Source organism: Clytia hemisphaerica, unplaced genomic scaffold (assembly GCF_902728285.1).
Source record: "Clytia hemisphaerica strain Z4C2 unplaced genomic scaffold, Clytia hemisphaerica genome assembly, whole genome shotgun sequence".
NCBI classification, from domain to species: domain Eukaryota; kingdom Metazoa; phylum Cnidaria; class Hydrozoa; order Leptothecata; family Clytiidae; genus Clytia; species Clytia hemisphaerica.
The window spans coordinates 1,502,165-1,528,577 of NW_027103421.1; the positions used below are offsets into that span (position 1 = coordinate 1,502,165).

Genomic DNA, 26,413 nt, shown 5'->3' on the forward strand with positions numbered 1-26,413 from the left:
CTTAAAACTCAAAATTTTGAAATGCTGATAATTTGTGAACTATTTACTCAATTACATTCAAATTTTGACACGTGATAGGTATTGACAATTTGAATATTTTTTTCAAATCAAGAGATTTTTTTTTAAATGACGATGTCATCAAAAAATTTTCTATATTCAGTATGCATTTTAACAAAACATCCTCAAGAAAAACACAAAAAAAGACAAATTCTACCCCCTCCCCCTGGGTTTACAAAAACCTAAAAAGCTCAGCGTTAATAAGGTTAAACCAAGGTTTTTACACAACAGAGGAACTCTTTAAGCTATATTGAGGATTAAATAAAATCGAAATGTTAATTTTCCTTAATTCATTCTAAGAACTAACAGTTAAAGTTCCCAATAGTAGGGCGAAATTTGTTCGTTTTTTTTGAGGTCGCTCGAATTTTTTAGGTCAAAGCACTTGTTATACATTTTTGGAAAGCTAAGGGGTAGGGGAATCAAAATAACCTGGGTGCCAATTTTTTTTCGGACACTTTGGTGTGATTTTCGGACAAATACGACGGTCTCAGGCAAAAATCATAGGGTGAAAAATTAATGAAAAGTGTCCGAAAAAAAATTGGCACCCAAGTTATTTTGATACAGCTGGCACACAACGTTTTTTCGACGTTCATCTAACGTTCACAACGTCCATATAACGTTAGATGAACGTTGAAATAAAATTGTGTGCCAGCTGGGTTCATTTCTGAATTTTCTTAATTTTTCCAATATTTTCTAATAAGCACCTGACAGGCAAATGCGACGCTTAGGAAGAAAGAGGCCCCCATGCGGTTTGCGTGATGGCGTGATTGGGACTTTTTTCTTTCGTAATGGCGTGATTAGAGATTTTTTTGGCGTGATGTCGTGATCAAGATTTTGGCGTGATGCGTGATAGGGCAAAAATTTGAGGCGCGATGCGTGATTTGGGTTATTTTTCGCTATTTTTTGCGTGATGACAAATATTAGCGATTTTCGTGATACGTGATGGAGAAAATTTTTTTGCGTGATGGCGTGATTAGGTGATTAGGGGTGCCGCTGGGGGGGGGGGGGTCAAGAAACGACACTTATTATTTAAAGTTAGCATTTTCACCGGTACGGCATGTATGAAATTTAAAGTACTTACACATATACATTGTAAATAAAAAAAATATTTAACAATTTATGTCAAGCTCGTTTAATGAATATTGTATGGATTTTCTAGTTAACAGATACTCATATGCACGTACAAAGTTGGTTATATCCTAATTTATTTGATGTTTTGTTTTTAAATAAGAGTGTTATCGTTTGCTTACTTATCACTTTTAATTGACAAGCTTTTTCACATTGAATTGACACAGATGTGGAGCAAGATTGGTCATAAAACGTTTTATGCTAATATCAGCATAATATAACAATAGCAAGACACTGTCCTGATATGAAATATGTGTCTGACATGAAACGGGAACAGTTATGTAAAAAAAACCTTTGATGCGGACTTCAACGAATCTGACTTTAATCGATTTTTCTTATCGCAAAAATCGATTAATCTTGAAAAGGTGATTATTTCAATTAGTATTTGAAATTGCGTTCTTATGATCAATACCAATAAGATATTCACTATCAATAATTATCAGTGTCAAATCTTGGAATTTCTTTGAAAAACAAGCTGTGATTGCAAAGGATTGATGCCTGTCAGCAATAACAAACAACTTACAATTAAACTTTAACTGTGATACTTACGGTAAATTCCCAAAGATTATGGTTTAATAGTAAGAGGCTCCAAGTAATTTTTAGACCATCGTCGCCCCGTCACTCCGTCGCTCCGATAGAAAAACCCCCTTCTCACAAAATATCGTCCCCGGTGGAAAATTATTCTCCAATTGTCCCCACTGAAAATAATCAAATAGACCAATCCTCACTGTAAAATAGTACAGCACCTGACCCCGAGAATGTAGGTAAAATAGTACAGCACCTGACCCCGAGAATGTAGGTGAAATTTGAATCAGATGCAGATGTAGATTTGCATTTCAAAAAATATTGAATGTTTTCAACAAAATTTTAAACTTCCAAAATCCATCCATCAAAAGTATGGGTACATCAATCCCCATCGAGTTTCAGTCTGTTATTTTTATCCCTGCTGGCTGAAAAAATTCTACCAGGTCTGTGAGAAGGGATATGTATGGTAAAGAAAGAAGGGGTTTATGAAAAATAATACAAATTTCTTGGTATTAGCTTTTAGAAGGTTCCGGTGTTTTATTACTAATGCAATTGCCAATAACCCAGTAAAAAGTTCTGCAATCAACTAAGAACTTATACTCATTAAAATGGTATTCAAAGTTCTTGGTTTTTATTCAAAGAAAAAATTAAGATAATGATGCGTGAGTGGTCGTTTTTTGTTGCTTGAAATTTTGAGCAGATCGAATAAAAGTATTTTGAGTGATCACTAAATTTCCCATGTGCAAATTTACCCGGTTTCCTGAAAAAAAATTGGGATTGTGTATCAATTTCAAAGCATAATTGCACGAACTTCCGCTTTGTTTTGGGGCCTCCTTAAATATGGGGTGCAAAAAGTTCAATGACCTTGTTTCATAGAGGTCAAAAAAATATTGCTATAAAATAAATAAAAATAAATAAATAAAATGTGCGAGTTTTGTAAACAACACATGGAAGTGATCAAATATATTTAATGATCTTCACAAACAAATTATAAAATAGACAAATAATTTTTCAATCTCATTCTTCCGCTACTTGGAAAAGAAAATTCACATTGATGCTTCTTCTCCACTGTGCAAAAAGCCCCTTTGAAGAAGAGTGAAATATTTCATATAAGGCGAAAATAAAAAAATGTAGTGTTTCCGGAAATACGGCTGGGTGAAAAAAAAATTCTGACTCGGCCGCAGACTATGGGTTCATCTAGGTATATGGTTCATCAAAAAGAAAATCAAGTTCAAGCTCTCAAATTTCGTTTGGTTAGATTTCCCCGCTTGTAAATCAGGTTGTTCGTTAGTAGTTGATACATTAGTATTCAGGGCTTACTTCGTATTGTTTGTACATAAAAGTTATCTTTAAAGTCCTATTTCAATGATCTTAAGTTATCAAAAATAACAAAAAAAAATATTTTTTTCCGGCCGACCACACGAGAGCTTCTTTCCTCCACCCGCATTCCGGAAACACTACAATTTTTTATTTTCGCCTGAGGAAAATGGTCCAAAGCAAGACACTATTGTTGATGATGTAACTATAAATTCAATAGTTCTGATGAAACTTGACAAAAAGAGCTTAAAATGAAAAATAATTCTTCGAATTCATTCTTATCCCACAAAATTTTGTTCACTACCTGGAAACAATTTCGCATCGCTACTTCTTTCTCCGTCGTCTTCAGATTCGCAGAAAGAAACTGCGGTGAAGAGTGCTGAATTCCATATAAGGGAATTGGTTTCTATCAAGACACTCCATCGTTGATGTGACAGACATCATGGCATCATTACGCTTTATAAATAAACTTAACGATGGAGAGTATAGACAATACTTAAAGACTGGCTTAATATTGCTAGACGCACTTCGCCGCAATTGGTTTTTAGTGGCATCAATGATTAAATTTGCAGTTCTAATAGTTTTAGTTATCATATTCCATTTGACGCTTCTGCAAGTCATACCTCCGATAAAATCAGGTCAGACATTTTTCTCTTTCTTATTACCATTCTTAATATATATAACTTTTGTAGAATTAGAATTAATCTTTTAACTTTAGGCTTGAGGACACGAGAAAGTTTTTTCGCGTTGGTGCAAAGCAACATGCTTCATCCCACCAACCTGAAACGCCTTCTTGTGTCTCCATCCCATTTTTATTTTAATAACATTTGTGCTTCTCTCATTTTCGTCCTTGGGACAAAATGTGTGACAGCGTGTCTTTTGGGTATTTTCCTCGCTTTTTGTACGATGAAACCAAAAAAGAAACCATGAGACATGCACTTTTTTTTTGTGTTAGAACTTCTCGTGTCCCCAAGCCTTGACAATGAAAGGTAGAGGAAGCTAAAAATAAGAGCTAGGAGAATCACATTATCAAAATGTAGATTTTGAATATATTGATACATCGGCATTTATATATAGATCTAGCGATCTATAAATAAAGCGACCGTAGCATGAAGGTAGAGCATATAGCTACGGTGCGCAAGGTTGAGGGCTCGATCCCCAGCCGGGTCATACCAAGTATTCCCAAAATGGTACTTGATGCCTCTCTGCTGATGCTCAGCAACTAAAGAGACGGGTCAAGGGTAAGTAGAGAAATCCAGGGAAAGGAGTGGCGTCCTCCCCTACTTTCGGGTAGACAGCTAGAGAAAAGGGAGCCTTCGGGTCGCCCTCGACTGCTTACTACATCGGCATTTTTATCCGTATTCTGGAATTTTTCTTGATTATAACTTCGTCGTATTTGGTGTATTTGACATAAAACTAATTTCTATCCTTGGAACTACAATCATGGTCAGAAATGTTTGAGAAAAACACAGGAATTTGCAGTAAAATGTAGAAAAAAGCCCCTTTCCCCAGCTGCAATGTTCAGTCCGCAAGGCTGTCACACCAAGCGTTGAAAATTGAAAATGGGGGAAAGGGGGGGGGAGCCGCTTAGAATTAGCTTTCGTCTCAACATTTTTGTTCATGATTGTAGGTGAAATATTTAAAATCTAAAAAGCAAAAGTTGTTGTTACCACAGTGCAATGAAAAAGTTTAATAGGGTTTAGGTGAATCATATGATATGGTTTCAACAAAAAAGTAAAGAATAATGCACATTTGTCATCGTGTACACCACCCCCGTTGTAAGAAAGTTACCGTCCCCATTAATTATAGAGCTTCAAACCGTTTTTCAGGCTTTCAAAATTGGACGTGGTCCTTCTCTTGCGACTCTACAACAAATCTATACAAACTTTCAAAAATATTTACCTGAAACAATCTCCTCTATACTTTACTTTTAGAACATTTGTGTATTTTGGTAAGATGGCATTGAATTCAACTTCAAAAAATCTTCATGAACATGTTCGTAAATTGAATGTTCAGTTCGAGAGAACGAACCGACCAATCATCAAAGCTTTTGGCGAAGAAGTCCACCTTTTCATGCATATACATCTGAGAGGTATTACCCTTTTTAATAAAAGCGACCAAAGCCTTCGGATGCTCTTAACTTTTTGAGTTTTAAGTCTAAAAATGTTCTCAACATGATCTCCATTTCCTTCATTTTGTTTTGAATCTCTAAAGCCTTAAATGTTCTTAACTTTTAGTATTACGATAATCTTTCAAAGAAAATTGTATCCGTCTCATCAATAGCCAAACCCTCAAATAAAGAGAATCCAAAATTAGATGCATTTTTAGCCTGTAATAAAACTTTCTTCGTAAGAAACATTCCGCAAAGACTGTGTCTTGAGCTAGTGTAGTACATACAGGCTAATGGTCTTTTACAGAAGAGAACATTGCAAAATTACACTTGGTTATTCATAGGATACGACAAAAATGGTGATGGAAAACAAATGCATGCTGAATATTATGATAAATTTGGCGCCCCAATGAAAAAAGAAGATTCTTGGCTTGATGGGTAAGCATAATGAAATGAGCAACTGATATTTTTAATAGTTTGCATACTGAGAATAGGTAGGTTTAAGTTCCAAAAAAAAAAGAATGCCTCTAAAAATTTATAATGTGGTCCTCTATATCATTCGAAGTGTCGATAAGGTTTATTGGCTAAAGAAACACTTTTTATTCACACTCAAAATTTTGAACCTATTTGAGATCAGCTATTTGTAGCATCGTCTTTTATCCCCAAACTTTATGTGGCAATTTAATTTCGTCGTTATTTTCTGCTCAGTTTTCGGTCAGTTGAAGAAGAAATAGCAAACCATTTTAACAAGTGTCAAACAGATGGGTTTGATTTCCCAATGCCAGCTGCAGTCGCTGGCGGTTCTCATCTTTACGCCATGTATCATTATGATAAACCTTGGAATTGGACTGGGTAAGTTTACACTCCCCCTTTGGTATGATTCCATTTCCCCTAGGTACGATTAACCTGTCCACGGTTTATGTTTACCTTGTTAATTTTACCTTTCCCCATAGGTAAGCTCACCCTTCCCCTGGGTAGGTATATCCTTCCCCATAGGTAAGTTCACCCTTTCCCTGGGTAGGTATATCCTTCCCCATAGGTAAGTTCACCCTTTCCCGTGGAGGAGTTCCTTTTCCTAAGGGTAAATACATCTCTGTCTCACAACCCCGGTGGAACTTCTCCGTGCAGTTTGGGGAGCTCAACCAAGTCTGTGGTGATGGTTTTGGAGTGCATATTTTCTATTGAATTTCAAATACGTGTGGATCAAAGTTAAAATCAAAGCTACCTTTTCAGTGGGGCTGAAACTGTGGAGTACTTTTCCCATCAAGGACAAAATTTCGGCCGAATTTTCTAGTGCCACCGGCTTAGTGACACATAGTCGCGCGGCTGAGGTCGAAAAAAGTGGCTAGAAAATGATTTTCGTGATACACCTCTTAGAAGTAACTTTTTTTGGTGGAAACTCGCGAATTAGTATATGTAGATTCCAAAATCAAAAAGTTTCCACGATATTATCGTGCAAGTAACGACTAATTGGCGATTTTTTGCGTTTCCAGGCAAAATTGCAAGGCCTGGAAATTCATGATTTTTGGGGGGTCTTCAAATTAAAAAAAGACCTATATCACATGATAGAGCTCTTCAAACTGAGCAAAAAAGTGTATTACACCAAAGTCCCAACTTCTCTAGATCAAAATTTATTGGCCTATTTGTGGTGAAAAACCGATGGAAAACAGGGAATTTCCCCACAATCTGCATTAATTTATGCAAAATTAAACACCTTTTTGACCACAAATAGGCCCATAACTTTTGATCTAGAGAAGTTGGGACTTTGGTGTAATACACTTTTTTGCTCAGTTTGAAGAGCTCTATCATGTGATATAGGTCTTTTTTTAATTTGAAGACCCCCCAAAAATCATGAATTTCCAGGCCTTGCAATTTTGCCTGGAAACGCAAAAAATCGCCAATTACTCGTTACTTGCACAATAATATCGTGGAAACTTTTTTGATTTGTAATCTACACATACTAATTCGCGAGTTTCCGTTGTTTTTTTTGGAATCTAAAAGATGTATCACGAAATGAAACGTTTTTCGACCTCAGCCGCGCGACTAACAGGGTAAATTCACCATTTCATCTTTTCTTCTGGTTAATTTTACCTATTTTTAAGATTTGTGCCTGGTCAAAAGAAATGGTGCTGTCATAATGAATTCTTTCAAAACCGACATTTCATGCAAATCCGTGGTAACGAGGTAAAAAGGCGGCCTTGCAGTGTTCTACGTGTATCGCTCGTGAAATTCAAACATCATACATTATGCAACAATATCGTCTTTCACAAATTAGCCTCAAATAGAAAAAGTACCAATGTTCTAATATTTCTATACCCCTTGTCTTAGTGCCCAAGTAATAGAAAAAAGAATCACAAAGTACGCTAGAGATACATAATCCATCTGACCGTAAAAGACCAACACACGGCAAGATTTTCAAAAAGCAAAAATCGGTCTTGTTTGCTCTGGGGTGGTATAGGCTAATAATTTCCTTGATATTTAGATCCAAAACAACTTATGGGACTATGATCCACACGCAGAGAATGAGGGAAGTTTTGAGTGGGATTTGAAGTATGACCAAATCGTTCCCGATGATGAATATCACGGTAAAAGATTTATGATACATTTGGCGATCCTATGTTACTAGTTTTCATTTTTCACACCCACTAAACAACTCTGCGATGTAATTGACACAATTTTGATATATTTTGAAGTGAAAATTTGATAAAAACTAGTCTCCCCAGTCCTCTCGTTCAATGTTAAGTTAAAAAGAAGCATCGTTCCCTAGATCTTCCAAAATTAAACGAAAATACCAAATACTTTGATTGTGTGCCAGCATTGAATTAGGAATTTAAGATATACTATGGAAATAGGCACTTATTTAGCCACTATTTGTCTGGAGCTCTTTGATAATGTTGAAAAGATAGTGGAAAATCCTGGGATGGCTGTCAACCTTCAATATTGCCACTAAGGAAGGGACCTTTCCACTGGTTTTTAAATGACTTTGATCTACCATGGTTACACAGTTTGAATTTTAAAAACTCTTTCATTTTACGTAAGGTGGTTATTGGTTTTTCAATAACCCATGGGGAAGATATCTTCATATCATTTCCTTGAAATCAATGCATCCTGAACCTCAATACTGCAAACGTTACAATTACATTGTTCATCCGTTGGCTTACCGGGGAGCTGAAACAACATTAGTGGATGAATCAGTCGATGCAATGCAATGGTCCATCTGTAACGCTAATAACCCAAAACATAACATAGTTCCAGAGGGAAGGTATATAAGTCAAATCACTCTAATTCTGTAAATTGAACTAGAATATTGTTTTCATCAGCTTAAAAGTGGCTTAAATTACTCTCTCTCTAATTCGAATCTTTCTCTAATTCGACGAAAACTTTTGGTCCCATCGAATTAAAGAGAATCAACTGTACTTTAAATTATGTATCAACGTACCTTTTAACCATTCTAGTCCAATTTCAAACGTTCTCTTGTCTCCATGATAGAGGTCCTCTGCTAATAACAAATTGAAAAAGAATTAAAGCCCACCCGTTGCTTAAAACCAAAAAACCGTTGCTCTTACACGAGGTTGCTCAAGCTTTAATGTTTTTTCTCAAAAATTTCAGGTTCTTGATTGGTAAATTTTCTTTTCATAAGTGATTTAATGAGGATCAAAATTAAATTTTTAAGACCGATTTTTCTCAATTTTCACTTAGGTCTTGGCCAAACTTTGAACCTCTTGTAATCAGTTACAGGGAGTTCTTGCTATAATTTTAGCTTTTATTATTCGAATCCTTTTACATAATTCAAATTAATTCTCAGTTCTCGTTAAAGAGGAAACCTCATTTAATATTTTCTATAATTCGAATCCTTTGGAAATTTGAACAAATGGAATTTTTCATTCGAGTTTGTATTAGCGTTAGTCGGCGACTGTACCCTTTCGGTTCTACTTTACTCAATGGAGATTATGTCTTATTTTAGATCGACAGTGATGACCTTTCCAGCTTTTGGTGCAGATCAGTTAAGTCGATGGGGAGATAGATGTCACGGTGTAGAAGTCTTCAATGATTTCACGTAAGAGAATATCCTTAATTGATCCCTTCTCTTCAAAATATACTATACACACTGCCTTACTATCATGATACTACATCGGGGAAAGCAAAGATGGGCCTAAGTGAATAAATTTTGAGGCTAGAAGCAAAGATCTCTCCTATTGAACCTTCCCTTACTATTTTTCCGAGTAATTTTTTATGAGATTTTTTGTTCTTAACTTTTTGAGTTTCAAGCCTAAAAATGTTTTTAACATATTCTTAATATAATTTCTATCTATTTTCTTAAGAAACTGAGTGTTTTTGAGTCTGCAAAGCTAAAATAACTTGTTCTTAATAGTACCTCTGCCTAAGGCGTCGAAGCCTTATGTTCTTATATAGTTTATTCTTATAAAAAACGTGTAAATTGACAATATGCTATACTGTAGGCTTTCGTAATGGCAATACAATAGGCCTCAATTCCCAAGTATTTTAAATCCTTTTTTAGATACTATTATTCAGCATCACCCTTGGATGAGACAGATGATCCCTGGAAAGGTGGTAACGGTTTCCTTTATAACAAAGAAGGAACACCCAATAATTATTTCCATTGGTTCAATTCGTACCCCCTGGAATTTGGTGAATTTCTGGTGGAGACTTCATTGAGATACGGAAGTTATATGCAAATGGTGTCCGCCAATGATGCTATGTATGTCCGAGAGACAAGAGAAGTCGATAGAGGTCAGTCCCTTTTAGTTTCAAAGATCCATGAGGATCTTGGTTTCTTTATACATAAATGCACAATAAAGTCACTGGCAGATTTAAGAAGCAGAATTATAAAAATGCAAAAACAAATTCATCATTTTAGAAAGATTTTCTCTTGAGTTACCAAAGGACCATAAAATTTTATTCTCACGTAGTGTGCTCGACATTGAAAAAATGAAATTCGTGAAAGTAAACCATATAGGGATGCCTAGGCGCTATCTAAAAGAGCGAAAAATTTCACTTTGTCTTTCGCTAGAGGAGAAAACATAAAGAAATGGGCTTTATTCTCTCTCCCCTTTTACCGTCTACCTCCCGCCCCTTGCTTTCATCATGAAAAGCTTTCTCCAACTTGAAGTGGAACCTAAACTGTAATCTTTTATTTGAACCATTTCAGAGACGAAAGAAACGACTGCAGTGGTGCGAACTGAACCACGCCAACATACAACTACAAAACTCAAAATTGATCATCAATTCCATGCTTTGACTTTGAAGAAAACACCAAAGGAAACCTCGGATCCAAACAATCCAAATCGCACTTTCCTGGGCGGTATGCCGTATGAGCAGGATACAATTTTTGGGTATGTTTTTAAATTTTTTTCTGTGTCCTACGGCTCCAAGTTTTATTTTAATTACAGGCCGCCTAGCACTGCTATTCTAGTAATAACATTTATAAAAGGATGCAGTGCGGTAAACCAGAAACATCAAAATGAAGAATAAAGTCTACAGATTTCATATACAGACCAATGTAATTTGTTCACTAGAAGCGATTTCGCCACAGAACAGCGCATTAAGTAGTTTAAGAGAACTCTGATGACAACGGCAGTCAAGTTCGTTTGTCACAAATGAGTTTTTGATTAGGCAGGAAAAAGTCTTACGATTAAATAACTCAAACTTATACTTGACTCTTGAAGGTACACCACGTTGATTGATCCTGAGATGAAACTGAAGCGTGTAGTTTACGGACCACCACCTTATGTACCTCAAGTTGCTCAGCTTGATGAAGGGGAAAGTGAAGTCTTGGATTATTTAATCAGCGGACATTTTTTCGGACACACGGGTGAGCAGTTGACACTTTCTAATTCGACGTTCTACCATTCAATACGCTCCGTTATTCGAGAGTATTAAAAATCATCGTCAACAAAGAAACTTTCATAAACGACACTCTATTATTCGATTTGTTCCCTTATTCGATGAAAATCCAAATCCCCTTAAAATCGATTTAGAGAGATACAACTATAGCTTCTATACCACTAAGTCTTTGACGAAGTCCTTCCTTTATACCCACAGATATCTTATATAAAACACTAGATGGAGCTACTCTGTCCCTAGCTGAAGCAAAACAACCCACCATGTTTGATAAAGTAGACCAATGTTTGGTGCCGGCAATTTGATCGATCAAGCCCATCTTTTGTCCGCGTCTATCAGTTTTTTTTGCTTGGTTGAAAAAATTGCTGGTACCGAACTGTGACTTACTTTCAGCAAAGATGGCGCATTATTTTGCTTCACCTGCCGTTGCTTTGGAAATACAGAGTAGCTCTATCTAGTGTTTTATATAAGATATCTATGTTTATACCTTCTCCAGGTATTTATGAGATTTTCAACTACCGTGACCGACACAACAGAATCCAACAAAATTACCCAATCATTATTGATCAACAAAATCCAAGAGCAGCTATCAATACCTTTATTGACGATCTTCACGTGTTAATTCTAACCATGCCAAAAGCTCAAAAGAAGGGTGAAGAAAGTTGTAAATCTCAAATTATTGCTGAACATATTATTTGGCAATTCACCGTTGGAGTTCATAAGGAAGATACTAAACAGATTGAATGCCATCGTGGATACTTCAAACTCAATGAAGACTACCGAACAAGATTGGATTTGACTGAAAAGATTGACGAGTCAGAAGTAGCTTGGATACGCATTCAAGCTTATGATGTGAGGAATCCACAACGCAGAGCTTGGTTCCAACCTATCAAAGGACCGATGTTCGGGAAAGTCGATTGTAAGTTTACTTGCTGTTTGAATTCGTGGTTCTATTGACTCAAAAGTCCGTTTTGACACTGCCCCCAGTTCCCAAACCCCTTTCTCGCTGACCCTTTCATCTCTACTTTCTCCAGGGACCAAACCCCTGTTCCAATTAACCAATAGACCTTTTTACAACTTTATCCTGCAAGATTTTGCAAACGACTCGAATTTTTTCAATATAATTTTCAACTATATCTTAGCTACTTATGAAAAGTACGTTAAAGGAATTTGAATGGGAACTTCCGGCCGGTATCGATTGGTTGAAAGGTTCAGCTTGTCAAAAATCATTGGTACACGTTTTTTTAATAAGAACAAATAAGTTATGAGCGTTTTTAGCTTCGTGGGCTCTAAAACACCCGATTGCTTAGGAGAATGGACATATGCTCAAAAAATGGTGAAAATAAGAAAATGATATAAACATTTTTAGGCTTAAAACTCAAAAGGTTAAGAACATCTGAAAGCTTAAAAGATTTTTATATGTTCTTATTAAAAAACGTTCTCTTTATAATTTATTTCATCTGAAAAACAGGGAAAAGGAAGGTCGATTTAAAAACAATACTTAACCCGACGGTCCATAATTATGTGTATAATATGGCTGCAACAACAGAGATGTATAAGAGTGAGGATTTCATCGTGTATCGGCCTGAAGATAACTTTGAGCCTGAAGCTTGGAATGCATCAAATTTGGTGTTTGATTTGGATAGAATCCAAGCAGAAGAAGAAGATCATTTGTGTGTCTACAACCTTCAAGTTCATTCATTGAAACAATTGTTTGGTCCAGACAACAAGAAAACCAGAAATGCTTCAACGGAGCTTCCACCAACTTATCTTCAAAACATCTGTGGTGTCATGCAGTTGTCGAGCCAGTATCCAACCAAATTGGATTTGAACAGCAATTGGGACAAAACCACAGTTAAGGATGGAAAAGCCTTCTTCTATATGGTTGACAAAGATGGAAAGCTAAAAAATATGCCAGAAATGTCAAATACAGTTGAATGATTTTGTTGTTTCCTAACCAAGATGACCGACTTTTACAGCACATCATATAATTGACTTTATAGTAGTTTTAGTTTATGAATTTACTGGCATTTACAGTCATAAATATAATATTAACGCAAATATATAAATCATGGTGTTTAGTCTACTCGCTTTAAGTGTGTAATGATTTTTGTTTTCTTGTGGAAACCTAGACTAGAGTCTAAGACAAATCACTATCTAAAACAACACCCCAAAGCCGAAGAAAATTCTCAAATGGTTTTATTGCGATAAGAGTTTACAGCTGGAAGAGTTTGCGCGGTCTTCGAAATTATCCCGTCCATTTTTTTCCGCATATCGTCATAACGGCTGTAAACTCCGTGCATGTATATTTTCCCGCCTTTATTATCCCTGTAACGGACGATAACATCGTCTGGTGGAAACCATGTCAGTATAATCAGACACAGGGCGGTTTCCACATGGTAGTGACAAATAGTTTGCACACTTCACACTTAAATTTGTGGGAACAGCTTAAGGGGGCGAATAGATTCGAAAACAGAAGTTTTTTCCTAGAGCGGAGTAAACTGTGATGAAGGTGTTTACGCAGTGTAATATCACAATGATCTTTTCAATAAGCACAAAACCGCTATCCCACTCAAACCGTACAAAAACATAATATCCATACGCTTATTTGGGGGTAACTTTGCTCTGTTTGTAATTCAGCTAATGCTTGTCCGGGGGGTTAGACCTGCTGTCCGGGGGGTTAGACCTGCTGTCCATGGGGGCAAAAGTCAAAATGTCCGGAGGGTAAATTTCCAAAAAATGTTATATTCCCCCATCTAAGTTTTGCATTACACATTTTGTTTTTTTTAAGAAACACACTTTTAAGAAACATGAGGCTCAGAATCCCTAAAAACTAAAAAACATCTACAAAACATGCTGAGGCTGAGAATGAGAAAATACACATTTTTTAGTTTTTTTTTTAAAGAACCTTCCAATCAAGGCAAAGTTCCAGAAAAATACTTACATAAGAGTACTTGAGAAAGTCAGAAAATCAATATAGAAGAAAGGAAAGTACCGTAGATTAGTCCATTAGACTATTGTATTATCGACATGCGTCCTTTAAGCTTGACAAAGTTTAGAAACATGTAAGAAACATTTAAGGCTCAAAAGGCCAATTTCTTAATAAACATTGAGGCTGCTTGGTAAAACTGGTTTCTTAAAAACAAACAAACGTGTATTTACAAATTATTTCATTACTATAAAATCATTTAAAATTTACACTTAATTATGAACGAGGTGACTCGACCCAGGATTCAATACTTGTTTTTACTGATCGGATGGTCTTAGCTTGTTTTAGTTTTTGGCAAGGAATTGACATTTTCATAAAATATGTCACGAACATCACTTGCCTCGTTTTGAAATTATTGCCATGGTGATTACCTTATCGGGGAAAAAAATGTCGGGGGAAAGTAATGAATTTGAAATTTTGGTCGAGAGAAAGTGACGACAATGCCTCTAGGTGACGGATTTTTCTTCAAGGAAAAAAAAACCCGACTAAATAAAACTCCGATATTTTTTCCCCGATGACGTAACTCCCAGTGGGTTTTATTGAAAGTACTATCTACCTTATTGGTATATATTTTCGCGTGTTACAAATTTTCGCAGGTACTTACTTACTTACACGGGAGTTTTTTGGCCAATTTTCGCGAAATTTAATACTGTTTAAATTTTTCAAAATTACAAAATCGCGAAATTAAATACACGCGAAAAAATTGTTCTTAGTATTTTGTTAGCATTTTTACATCAAAAACGTTGTGTTTCAAGCAAAATCAGTCTTTTTCTTGCTTTATATTCCCACTTTCTGAAAATACCTACTTTAGTGAATCGCGAAATTTAATACACGCGAAAATTTTCCAGAAGTCGGCAATTGCGAAATTTAATACACGCGAAACACGTTTTTTCGAAAAAATTTCGCGATTCGCGAAAATTTGTAACACGCGAAAATATATACCAATAAGGTATTCATAAAAATAGATCATTCAATGTCTCAAGGGACATAATCACCATGGTAATTATTTGAATACGAGGCAAGTGATATTCGTGACGTAATTTATGAAAAGTTTTCTTGGAATGACAAACCATGTGACCTGAGTCGAATAGTCCTAAAAAGTTTCAGATTTGTCTTTCATTTGTTCAGTTTTTGTATGATTTCTCAATGTTCCGATTTTGAATTCATTTTCCGATGTTTTTTCCTTGGTTTTGTGTGAAGTAAGCGTTAACGCAGAAGACTATCTTGAATTCCAAGCTTTTCGCACTTCATCATTGAAGAGAACGTAGAAAACAAAAACAAAAACACCTTGTAAAGTATTCGTGATACAAAACAGCCATTGTAAAGGAGCATGTAAATCACCAACAGCCATGAATCCGAAAATCCAGGTCAATCCTAATAGAACCATACAAATCATTATAGCCTTCGCTCTTTTCCAGATCTGCTTGTCTTCTTTTTGTTGAAATGAAGCACGTGTTTTGAAATGACCATGAACCTTGCGCATGACCATTATGAAAACAATGAGGTTGAACAAAATGATGCAAGCGATTGGAATGATCGTCGAATAAATGAAAATGCCGCCTTTCATGATACATCTAAAAAAAATCTTTTTAATTGTAGTCTTTTCCAAAATAGAACCCTGTCTCTTAGTTCTCCTTTTTATGACAATATGTCAACACTCACGACTGTATCAAGTCCATTATTGTATGGTAAAAAAATAGGGGAATCTGAATCAGTGAATTTGAATCACTGTCTAGATAGAGCTCCATCATCAAAACTGCGAGGCAAACAAGATGTATTACCAAGCCATCGGGAAAGGAAAAAATCAGAAAGTTTTGCAGATAATGAAACTCTTATTTGAGTGTCCCCTAGCTACGAGTCCTTATTGATTGTTGAAAGTCCTGCCACTTACAGTTCATTGTCAGGTCTGTCAAATTGGCTTTTGGTAAATCTTGACGTTACTGCAGCAGCGACCATCGGTAAGCCTAGAGAATACACAAGTCCCAACTGTTATAACTATCTTTGATGACCACCCAATAAATAATATATATTTCATCTTGACAGTGTCAAAAATTACTCAAAAGTTGACAGCGTTGCTTTGTCTTTTCATAGAGCTTAAAACAAAACCAAAAGTTGAGAAACTCACCCCAAGCAAGACAGAGACTTGCATAGTAGCTTTTCATGTTATCTCCTTGAAAATTCTTGGTCGCCAGAACAGTTTTCTTATACAAAAAGATCGCTTGGGCGGCCGTCCAACAGAAAGTTGCCATAATCGTGAAATGTAAGATGGCAGACAAGTTGTGGCATAAAATAGTCGAAGAATGATGAAAGTGTTCCATATTGGTGATAAGTATAAACACAATAAGCAGAAGAACCAAAGCTATGCAGAAATTTATGATCATAAATTGACCGGTTTTACGACGGGTTTTTCTTTGCCTACAAGGAAATAATAAAGATACGTCTCAGCCCTTTCTATTCTATAACGATTGAAAATGTTCTAGATTCAAAACCCTTGGATTGAAAATGAAACCATTTATTTTCCATACTAAGACGCTTGACCCGCGTGGTTTTGATTGCAAACGCTAGATTGAAAATAAATTCAATCCTTCATTCTAAATGAACCTCCCCCCTCCCCAGCGGACCATCAATTCATGCAATCACGTAAATTTCTTTTCCCAAATTCACGCATTCACACAATGTTTTTTTCGCAATTCACGCAATTCACGCAATTTTTGTTCACACAAAGCTTTCCAATTCACGCATCCACGCAATTTTTATTTTATTTTCATGCATTCAAGTGAAAAAGCCCATTCACGCATTCACGCAAAACACTGGGGGGGGGCTAAATGCAGCGAAGATAAATTGTCTTGAAAGTTTCACAAGTTTTAACAGCGATGCAGGTCCAATTTTTAGGGATTACATCACACGTACGTGCTTTTACACGTTATCACAAAGCTCATCATTAGTTGGTTTATGTATGTGTGTTTTTCTACGACGGAGACGATTAGTTGCTGAATTGTCTAGATCCTGACCAGCTGAGGACGACAAATTGCTTCAGTCACCCTACCCTTCTCAACAGTGCAAATGCATAAATTCGCTATCAACCTTATCGGGTCGGGAAAACTAGTACTATCAATTTTGACCGAACTAGAATTTAAGTTAAAAATGTTTTCTTTTGTTACAAGAAGGCATTCTATGTGAGAATTAATTTATTTTCTTCCAGTCAGATTCTTACCCAGTCGAACATCCAAGAGCAATAACAGTGGCCAATAACCCAACGATGGATAGAACACAACCAATCAAACTAACATAATTCAAAACTTCTTGTGATTTCAACACATCTTCATCTACTTGATAAACATTGAAAAGAATGGCGAAATTTGTCAAATGATTGCATTCACATGTGACCTCATTTTTCGAATTCACCAAGGTTGTGCAACCACGAGTTGACCAATAGTTACCGTCTATTGAGTAAAGAAAAAAATTTACACATCATTTCATTTTGATGTTTTTATATCACATGATGAAAAAATTAATTGGATACCAGCTGGCACTTAACGTTGTTTCAACGTTTTTCTAACGTTATATGGACGTCGTGAACGTTAGAAAAACGTCGAAACAACGTTGTGTGCCAGCTGGGATTGCTCCAGGTAAGAAATAATCGCCAAAGAAATGAAAAAAAAAAGAAGAATTTAAACCTGTTTCCCAGAAAACGCATGTCCCGTTTGAGGCATCGCACTTTGTTTCATCGATTTTAAATTTCAATTTTATTGGATCGGTCAAATTTTCAATATGCTGACTCTTGATTGATGCTGACATAATGTAACTGCCAGTTTGTGTTTTGTTTGATGGCGTTGTACTGAAAAAAGTGTCTTTTTTATACGCAGTAGATATGATTTTGATGTCGCTTAGTATATCAGTGAAAGTCGTTTCTGGGATATATATGGAAGACACTTGACCAATATTGCCAACGACGGTAAGGTTGTCATGGTTATTGAACTCAATTTCAATTTTCTCATCATTGTCAAAACTTTTTATATTTGTTGCTTGCGACCTATTCTGCGTTTGGATCGAAACAGCGAGATATTGTCCGGAATAATTGAACGAAGGTTGTTGAATATTTTCTGTGATTTTTTCAACAAAATGAAGAAGTTGATCTTTGTTTTCGTTTTGAATGATTGAATCCTTGATTGGAATGATGTTGTCCAGAATCTTCAAAACGTTTTCTTTGACCTGTAATATTAAGTGAATGGTGACAACCTTAGACACTAAATTAAAATTGCACTTCACGTTTTTTTATAAGAACAAACTACATAAGAACATGAGGATTCGATGGCCGAAATGTTAAGAACAAGTTAAGAACATTTTAAGGCTTTGGATACTCTAAAATACCCGATTTCTTAGGAAAATAGACAAAAGTACTCAAAAAATTGGAAAAATGAGAACACGTTAAGAACATTTTCAGGCTTAAAACTCAAAAGACAAGAACATCCGAAGACTTCAGAATTTTGGATGCTCTTACAAAAAACATGTACATTTTATATCGAAATCTCTGTTTGCCTTTTTCATTAAATTCTTTGGAATCTATATGTAATCAGGGATATGTTATAGCGGAGCTGGATAACGGACATTTGAAAAAGCCTTGTTCTATCTCTGTCCCTGACATTAAAATTTGATATGAAATTAAACTTTTTTAATTACAAATTCGTGGAACTTGGATTTCTTTTTAGCCAATGATTCTGCTGCTGCATTTATTGTTCACGATTAAAAACTTTTAATTATCAAGAGGGTCTGTAAAACATTGGTGAGTGACAATTTAAAAAAATGAAAAACATTGTTTTCATTAGTAAAGTTACAAGAAATTTCTTCTGTAAGATTATAAATAGCTCTTTTTCATTTGAAATACCGCGCTACACCGCGGGGTGCCTCACTTTCTAACTGATATTTTCAGATAGCAAGTCGGTATGTCTGATTATGGAAAAAATTTCAAGTCAATTGAAACAATATTTGTCAAGATATTTACATCCGAAATTTTTAAAGAGAAATCATGAAAGCTTCTCAAATTCATAACACACGTTGATAAAATTAGATTTCATTTACAAAGAAGCTTTTGGGGTATCTTTTGCAAATATTATTTTGATGAAAAGCGGGAACATCATAGCAAAATATATGCAAGCGTACTGCATGAATACTTTGTCTGCTTCATTTTTCTTATAAAAACAGAACACTCAAGGGGACAGATATGGATTTCTATTATGAACAGTTTACAATAGAAAAGACTAAGGAGCAATCCGCTAAGGAATTCTCGTCCTTCATCCAGCTCTGCTATAACATATCCCTGATGTAATTCTGCATCGATTGGTGTACAATATTTAGATTTTAGGAGCCTCTGAAGGTCAGACTTACGGTTAAACTCAAGAATTAATGTTTACCTTTGGTGCAGGAGCTGTTATAAAGCATTACCTCAATTTTTGTGTCTTGAATGTTCATAATTTTTTCAAGAACTTTGATTAAATTTTGAACGGTTTGCTTGTTGTTGATAAGTGATGTATTGGACGTCAACTTGCTAATCTGTTTTGCAAATTCGCCAACAGTCTCACTGTCAATTTTACTCTGAAAGGTAAATCGTGAATTCTGAAAAGGTCTATTCTTAGTATATGAACAAAAATACTCACAAAATGATAAAAATATGAACATTTTAAATGACTTTAGGCTTGAATCTCAAAAAGTTAAGCACATCTGAAGGCTTTTTGGATGTTCTTATAAAAGATATGTGTGGACAACTAACTCACCAAATCAACATTTAGAAGTTGCTTTTCCTGATCGTTCCTTCTGCATGAGGATATGTCGAGTGGTTCCCATTGTGCTACACTTTTTGATCCGTTGACGAACGCACATGCTCGAGACAATATTGTTGCTCTTTCAAGTTTTTTAGCTTCGTCTGTTTGACCATAGATACATGAAAAATTTTGCACCTCACCCACTTGAATCGATTTGAAGTGATAAATCTCGTCTATAGCTTTGACAATCTTTTCTGCGGGACACCGTACTTCAAATAGAATAAGGAAAAAGTTCTGAATCGACGTCACAGAATAACTTATCTAGCGTATAATTGCAACTTGTCGGGCTTTATGAAGCAAAATAATATTTTAAGGAGAAATAAATCATCATCAGAAACATTTTGTTCAATTTGAAAAATAAACTTAAGGGCTCTGACCATAGTGAATTTTTCATAATTGCCGTGTTTAGAATGTGTTTTCTGACTGATGTAACCAAGCTTTTTACCGAACAATAAAAACTTTTGCGGAAAATTTTTGTAAATGCTTCTTTGTCTCGAAATCTTCAAAATAGTGTTTTTTTCATCAATTTTTCATCTGGATTTTGCTTAAAAAAAGAGTCATAACTTTTGACACAAAATTTTCCGCAAAATTTAAAATAGTTCAATTCTTTGCGGACAGTGTAAAGAAATTTTGAAACAAAAAGGTTAATTACCGGCATTCAAACTTAGCTATTTAAAAATGAATTACATGATTCTTCAATCGTGCAAAAGGTTTTAAAAATTTTAGATTTAAGCTATAACTATTCTTAATGACATCATTGCATAAATTAATCAATTTTATTATCATGAAAGTAATAAATGATGATTCATTGCTATTATGGGAATTTAGTTCCATAAAAAAATGCAGTGAAACAGTATAACAGAGGAAGAAAATGTGCTTACAGAGAACTTGTTTTTGAGATCGTAATCCCCAAAAGAGATATTTCTAAATTTTGGATGCTATTATGTAGATATTGACTACTACAACAAATCTCTATGGACGTTGTAATTATTCTGCCGTAATTAGCATGATGCATACTTTATAGAGAGTTTTGATTTAAAAAAATGAGGTCTTAGATACACAAAGTTCGATACTAAATATCTGACGAAGGAATTGATGTTTCACAATTCTGTAAACGCAGTTTTTTGCTAGTTCCTAAAAGGAACCTTCAGCCAAAATATTGACATTAACTAAAATATTGATTTTTGACTATGGTCAGAGCCCTTTAGTAGCCACCTGAAACAAATTTCATCAAAGTGGCGTATTTCTACAACGAAAAATTTCTGCAAAGTTTTTTACACTTTTTTATTAATGTGTTTATTTCTTGCATCAAGGACGCATCACTACACCCCCTTCTCACAGACCCACTGGGAACCCTTTCCACTGGAAAATTAGCCAAAAAATCCTATTGAAAAAGAAAGTAGATTTCAGGTTCACATCTTTCGGAAACTTTGGTAAAATTTTCAAAAAACGAGTCCCACGTAGGAGAATATCATACCATATTTTTCGGACCTCACCGGCAAACCCCGGTTGGTCGGCAAGGGTAGTATATCCCCCGGGGCACCGTTGTATCGAGGGCGACCGTCTAATAATATTTGCGTTCTTACCAGTTTCACTCAGTCTGCAAGGTGTTTCAGAAAGATGTTCATCAGAGACATTCCGTGACCGTGAGAATCCATGTAAGCAGCGACAGACTTGAGAAGAATCGTTTGCCAGTCTATATGAGTTATCACCGCACTTCATACATGAACCGCTTGTGAATGGTGGATCAAAATAGCCATCCCTACAAACTGAAAATGATAAAGATTTTCAGTCGAATGTATAAGAATTTTACCGTGGCCCATATATGACATGCTATAATCGGGGGTAATAGCATAATAAACACAAGATAATTTTTATGTCCACATAACGAGATCATTTATGTTGACATAACAAGATAATTATTGTGCAAGATAATTATTATGTCGACATAAGATAATTATTATGTCGACATAACGAGATAATTATCATGTCGACATAACGAGATAATTATTATGTCGACATAACGAGATAATTATGGTATGATAATTATTATGTCATATATGGACCACGGTAGAATTTCGGTGAGAAATTGATGACATAAAAGGTTTCAAATACACACTTCTTGAGATAAATAAACTACGGGCCTCGTTTTCAAAGAATGATCACTTCAAATCAAACGACATTTACACACCCCAATAAGTTTTCCCAAATGACATTTTTCAATTTTGATACAAAAGCTAAAACTTTTGCAAACATTCATTATGTTTGAATGCATGAAAGGATTTTTGCAACAATACTTTGAGGCTGCGTTTAGACCAACTGGCATTTGTAATTTGGCATTTGCTCATGGGATTCGATTTTAATAGCTTTTCCATTGTATTTTCTGCCATGGCATTTAAGGAATCGTCTTTTTAGAGTCATTGCTGAAAAGGTGATTCCCTCAAGTTCAACTGAATTGAAAGATCAAACAATCAAAAACTGCAGTCATTAAGACTGAAACTTTTTGCCGTAGGGCTAGGCTTAGCCTGGGAATCCAAGCGTTAAACTTTGTTCACAGTCTAGTTTATGATATTTTTGCTGCTTGTTTAACGCTTGGCGCAGGTAACTCGCCTGCAGGGAGATTTTTCCCTGCAATGCAGGTTCGGCCTGATTGGCCAGCTTTCGGCGTATTACTTACCAGTACTTTCGCGCGCATTTTGATAATTTCGATGCGCGCGCATAATTTATGGAAAAAGCTGACTCTGCAGAAAAAGGAAAACAAATGAAAATGAAAACATAGATTCATTTAGAAACAAAATGGCTGTTGGCTGGATGTCTAAATACATGTGGCTGATGTTTTGATGTGGTTTTTAGTAGTTTTGAAAGTCCTTAGAACTTGTGAAAGAGTTTTTATAGTAAGTTGATTATGTGTGTTTACATGGGTTTCCAAAGTTCAGAAAGTCTGTCAACAAGGGTTCACACACAGACTGTTTATCATTCTGTATCAGACTAATCTACCTGCACCAAGCTCTATAATTTTAGAATTTTGTGAGGTGAGGTATTTTTTGTTTTTTCTAAGATTATGAGCTTGGATTCCCAGGCTAGGCTAGGCTATGGCAAATCTTGCAAATTTTACAATCTATAGAAAGAACTGAATAGAAAACGTGGAAATACTTTAAAAAATAAAAAATGTCATTTTTTCTCTTTGTTTTGGTTCCTTTGTTTGATTTGAAATGCCAGAAAAGGGAATTCCTTTGCTCAAAATGGCATTTCAAATGCCAACGAAATACCAACACGCTGGCATCATTAGGCATTTGACAAACCGAACAATTGCGCGGACCAATAGAATTCAAAAGAATACTGCAAGCAATTACAAATGCCAGGCTGGCCTAAACGCAGCCTGAGAATAACAAGGTTTTGAATGACTTTATGTATATCGAGACGCGTTTTATCAAATTAGACATTATCATATTTTATCATTACGAATGATAATACACATCCCTGTGTCATACACGCTTTTTTTTAAATAATGGTGTAAATTAATTTCATCATGGATATTTTTAACTCTTTTGGGAAAATCATCCTAAAATATTTTTACAGCATTGTAGTTTAGGATCCTAATCCCTAGACTAGATTTAACATTTAGTACATACGTCTCAAGCATAAAATGGCATTTTTCTAAAAGGGAGCCTAACTTGGAGGTAATTGACAATTTATAATTGAAAATGTTCTAAAAATGGCATTCTTAGCTTGAGTAGCAAAATTCCATGATGGTGATATTCTTAGCATTATTGTTAATTTTTTGGTCATTGTCATCATGGACATTCTTATAAAGTGTATTCTTATAAAAAAAAGCGTATAGGCCCGGATGTATTCCTTCACACAGCCAAAACATCCTCCCTGGTGAGCAAAAACATCGCTGTAAGCTCATTCCTATATAAATATCCACAATCTCAAATTCTCAATAAATGACTGAGTGCAAATTCTCATTTTAGTTTTGTAAATTCATTTTACCCCCACTTGCATACTGTTACTAGAAACTAATCACCCTGAGGCAGTGGTCTTATATGTATCTGAATATTTAAAATGGCGATTGATCAATTTTTCTAAATTTGGCGGGGATTCAATTTGGTGAATTCGGATTTTAGAGACGTGGAAATTGAATTGCTATAAAATATACAATCAGGGACAAAATACTTGGCACAAACGGGAAATTCACCGGGGTGTTTTGAAACCACAATCGATTTGTAAGTGCTCGAAAGTTGGTTCGAAGGGTAGAGTTTTAACTCTGAGTCTTAACGCTAGACTTCATACTTAGGACCTTAGGATCTGAGGATCCAAAAGTTCAAAAATGGTCCAGTAGGGCTTGAAATATAGCCTAGAAACCAATAAATCCCTCCTAGATCGAAATAATCGATGAAATCAAGTAGAGGGCCTGAAATTGACATTCTCGCTCGAACTTCAATTTTTGAAAAATGGTAAATTAGCCAAAAGTGCAAATATATTATGGCACGGATTGTAGTTAAAAGAAGGTTTCCGCCAAAATTATTTCACTTAAGGTCTGGGCCACCATTTTTCTTCGAATAGAAACATTTGAAAACTGAATCACGCCACCGCCTCAAATGACAAAAGAAATTGGTTTCTGAAACAAAAATCGTTAAAGAAATTAATCAACAGTTTCTGTCTTGACAAAAACAGGTATAGAAAACTTTTAAAACTTTTCATTGTAGTTATGTGATGGTGACAAAAAATTTTTTGTTAAGATTTCTCTGATGTAGGTGGGCCACTTGAAACAAAGTTTAAAAATTGGAGTGCAACTTGTTTATGTTTAAGTTTGATTAAATTTATTTCAAGTAGCCCTCACCTTTTTAAATTTTTAGAAGTGAGATTACCAAAATAAACAAAAAAATCTGCTCACCACATTTCCCATGAAGTTTCCCATATCCATTGCTGCTACATTCAGCATATAAAGACGTTGACAGATTTATCGAGTTTGGTATGCAACTACCGTTAACATATTTAATCGAGTCATCAACTGGTGCAACAGTGAATGGATAAACTACATTGCCTCTCTGCGATTTAGAACAAGTATTAATCCAAATAGACGCTTCAGAAATGTTTCCTATGAAATTTCTAGAGTAGATTATAACGACAAGAGTTTCGGGATTATCATGCTCAGTTGAAATGTCGATAATTGGAGAAAACTTGATCGTAGAGTTACGTTTAAACTCCATTTGGTCAATATCAAGAACAACATATCTCTCTCCTGATTTCATACTCATATCATAGAAAGTAAATCTAACAATAACTTTTTCGTTACACTTATTTGTCGGTGTAATGTTACTGCACGATGCAAATTGGACGACAAAATGTCCAAAAATCTTTTTCGCATCAAATAGGTTCATATGACCTGCCTTTTCGTTAAGATCGCACATGTCGGTTTGTGATGATGCTACCCATCGATTTTGCCGAAGTTTCCACGGAACACAACCACTATCTCCAAAATTTTCTAAATCTTGGTTATCCTTTAGTAGATAATACCGTTCTGACATACATTGACCGATAGAAAGTGTGACCAAGAACCAAAGTTTCTCGTCAAACATTTTAAGTTAGCTGCAATAAAGAATAATTATGAACCAAAAGAATGCAAGCAGTATTAGTATGACTTCGAAAAATAATTGCGTTCGAATATACAACCATTTAAAGTGGGGGCGTACGGGGTTTGCGATTTCCGAAATACCGAATAATTTTTCCAAAATTTCCGAAATTCCGTAAAAAAAATACTTGCAATTCCGATACCATTTTTTGTGGTATTTTTCTTTGTTTTGGCTAATTTTTCATCAAATTTGATTTTTCATGCATGAATTCCGAAAAAGGGGAATAAAAACTTTATAATACCGAAATTTCGATGCAAAAATCCATGGGTTTCCGATACCGAAACAATTTCAGAATTCCGAAATACCGAAGGAATTTTGCACGATTTCCAAAATTCCGAAGAAAATAGGGTTGATTTCCGCAATTCTGAAATACCGTACACCCCCTTTAAATAGTACTTCAAGATATAATTACGTTCCAATCTACAACCGTGTGTTCAATGATAAATTCGTTAATTGAAAATGTTGGTCTGTCACCACCAACTTTTATACACAAATTTCTTAACGGGAAAAGCGAAAGTAGCAAGATGACGGCAATTGAAAGGCACAAACAAACAAATACAAAGCTTGTTGTTTATTTAAACGCCAATCAAAGTAAGAAAGAATAAGCAGAGGTCGTGTACTGTTATTGGTAAATAAAAACTAAGCTACTAATTCTTTGTATTAAATGTCATAGGTTTTGCGGGGATGTAAGGGGACTTTTTTCCCAGAATTCTTTAAAAAAATCATCGAGTCTGTCAGAAATTAATTCTGTTGTCATTTTTTTCTATTGACTTTTGACTTATTTTACTTTCACTCAAAACTAAAAAATTTAAATGTGAAACTTTTCATGAGGGAAATACACGAGCTGCCAAAAATTTTGCGGGCTACATTTCCCGAGTGATATCCTCCGAACTGTCTACACTGTTCCAGAATCACTAAATTTGAAAAAAAGCTTCTATCAGGGTCAAAGTTTTGGACTTTGTTATTTTCA

General features: G+C 35.3%; 2 protein-coding genes across 2 annotated transcripts; one reads left to right on the top strand and one right to left on the bottom strand.

Annotated features, from left to right (window-relative positions):
• Positions 1 to 3,592: 3,592 nt before the first annotated feature.
• On the top strand, positions 3,593 to 13,065 carry LOC136797862 (uncharacterized). The gene is made up of 13 exons (XM_067054444.1): positions 3,593 to 3,665; positions 4,962 to 5,119; positions 5,482 to 5,575; positions 5,846 to 5,989; positions 7,240 to 7,321; positions 7,620 to 7,722; positions 8,177 to 8,399; positions 9,102 to 9,194; positions 9,657 to 9,889; positions 10,308 to 10,491; positions 10,825 to 10,970; positions 11,496 to 11,918; positions 12,471 to 13,065. The coding sequence occupies exons 2-13, from the start codon at positions 4,984 to 4,986 to the stop codon at positions 12,938 to 12,940; spliced, it is 2,331 nt and encodes a 776-aa protein (XP_066910545.1). The 5' UTR covers positions 3,593 to 3,665; positions 4,962 to 4,983; the 3' UTR covers positions 12,941 to 13,065.
• Positions 13,066 to 14,647: 1,582 nt separating this feature from the next.
• Positions 14,648 to 25,395, bottom strand: LOC136797863 (adhesion G-protein coupled receptor G6-like). The gene is made up of 9 exons (XM_067054445.1): positions 24,705 to 25,395; positions 21,394 to 21,576; positions 19,760 to 20,016; positions 19,431 to 19,580; positions 17,666 to 18,200; positions 17,203 to 17,431; positions 16,114 to 16,403; positions 15,880 to 15,952; positions 14,648 to 15,562 (listed from the first exon to the last, which is right to left on the bottom strand). Exons 1-9 carry the CDS (start codon positions 25,387 to 25,389, stop codon positions 15,208 to 15,210), a joined length of 2,757 nt encoding a protein of 918 aa, XP_066910546.1. The 5' UTR covers positions 25,390 to 25,395; the 3' UTR covers positions 14,648 to 15,207.
• Between the last annotated feature and the right edge of the window lie 1,018 nt (positions 25,396 to 26,413).

What these genes read in the sequence shown, in the direction of transcription:
- LOC136797863 (XM_067054445.1), bottom strand. Translation starts at nt 25,389, where the DNA reads ATGTTTGACGAGAAACTTTGGTTCTTGGTCACACTTTCTATCGGTCAA. An exon ending in ATGCGTTTTCTGGGAAACAG is followed by an intron (nt 17,432 to 17,665) that starts GTTTAAATTCTT and finishes TTTACTCAATAG; the next exon opens with ACGGTAACTATTGGTCAACT. An exon ending in AAGTCTCTGTCTTGCTTGGG is followed by an intron (nt 15,953 to 16,113) that starts GTGAGTTTCTCA and finishes TGTATTCTCTAG; the next exon opens with GCTTACCGATGGTCGCTGCT.
- LOC136797862 (XM_067054444.1), top strand. Translation starts at nt 4,984, where the DNA reads ATGGCATTGAATTCAACTTCAAAAAATCTTCATGAACATGTTCGTAAA. An exon ending in CATGCATATACATCTGAGAG is followed by an intron (nt 5,120 to 5,481) that starts GTATTACCCTTT and finishes GGTTATTCATAG; the next exon opens with GATACGACAAAAATGGTGAT. An exon ending in TCCCGATGATGAATATCACG is followed by an intron (nt 7,723 to 8,176) that starts GTAAAAGATTTA and finishes ATTTTACGTAAG; the next exon opens with GTGGTTATTGGTTTTTCAAT.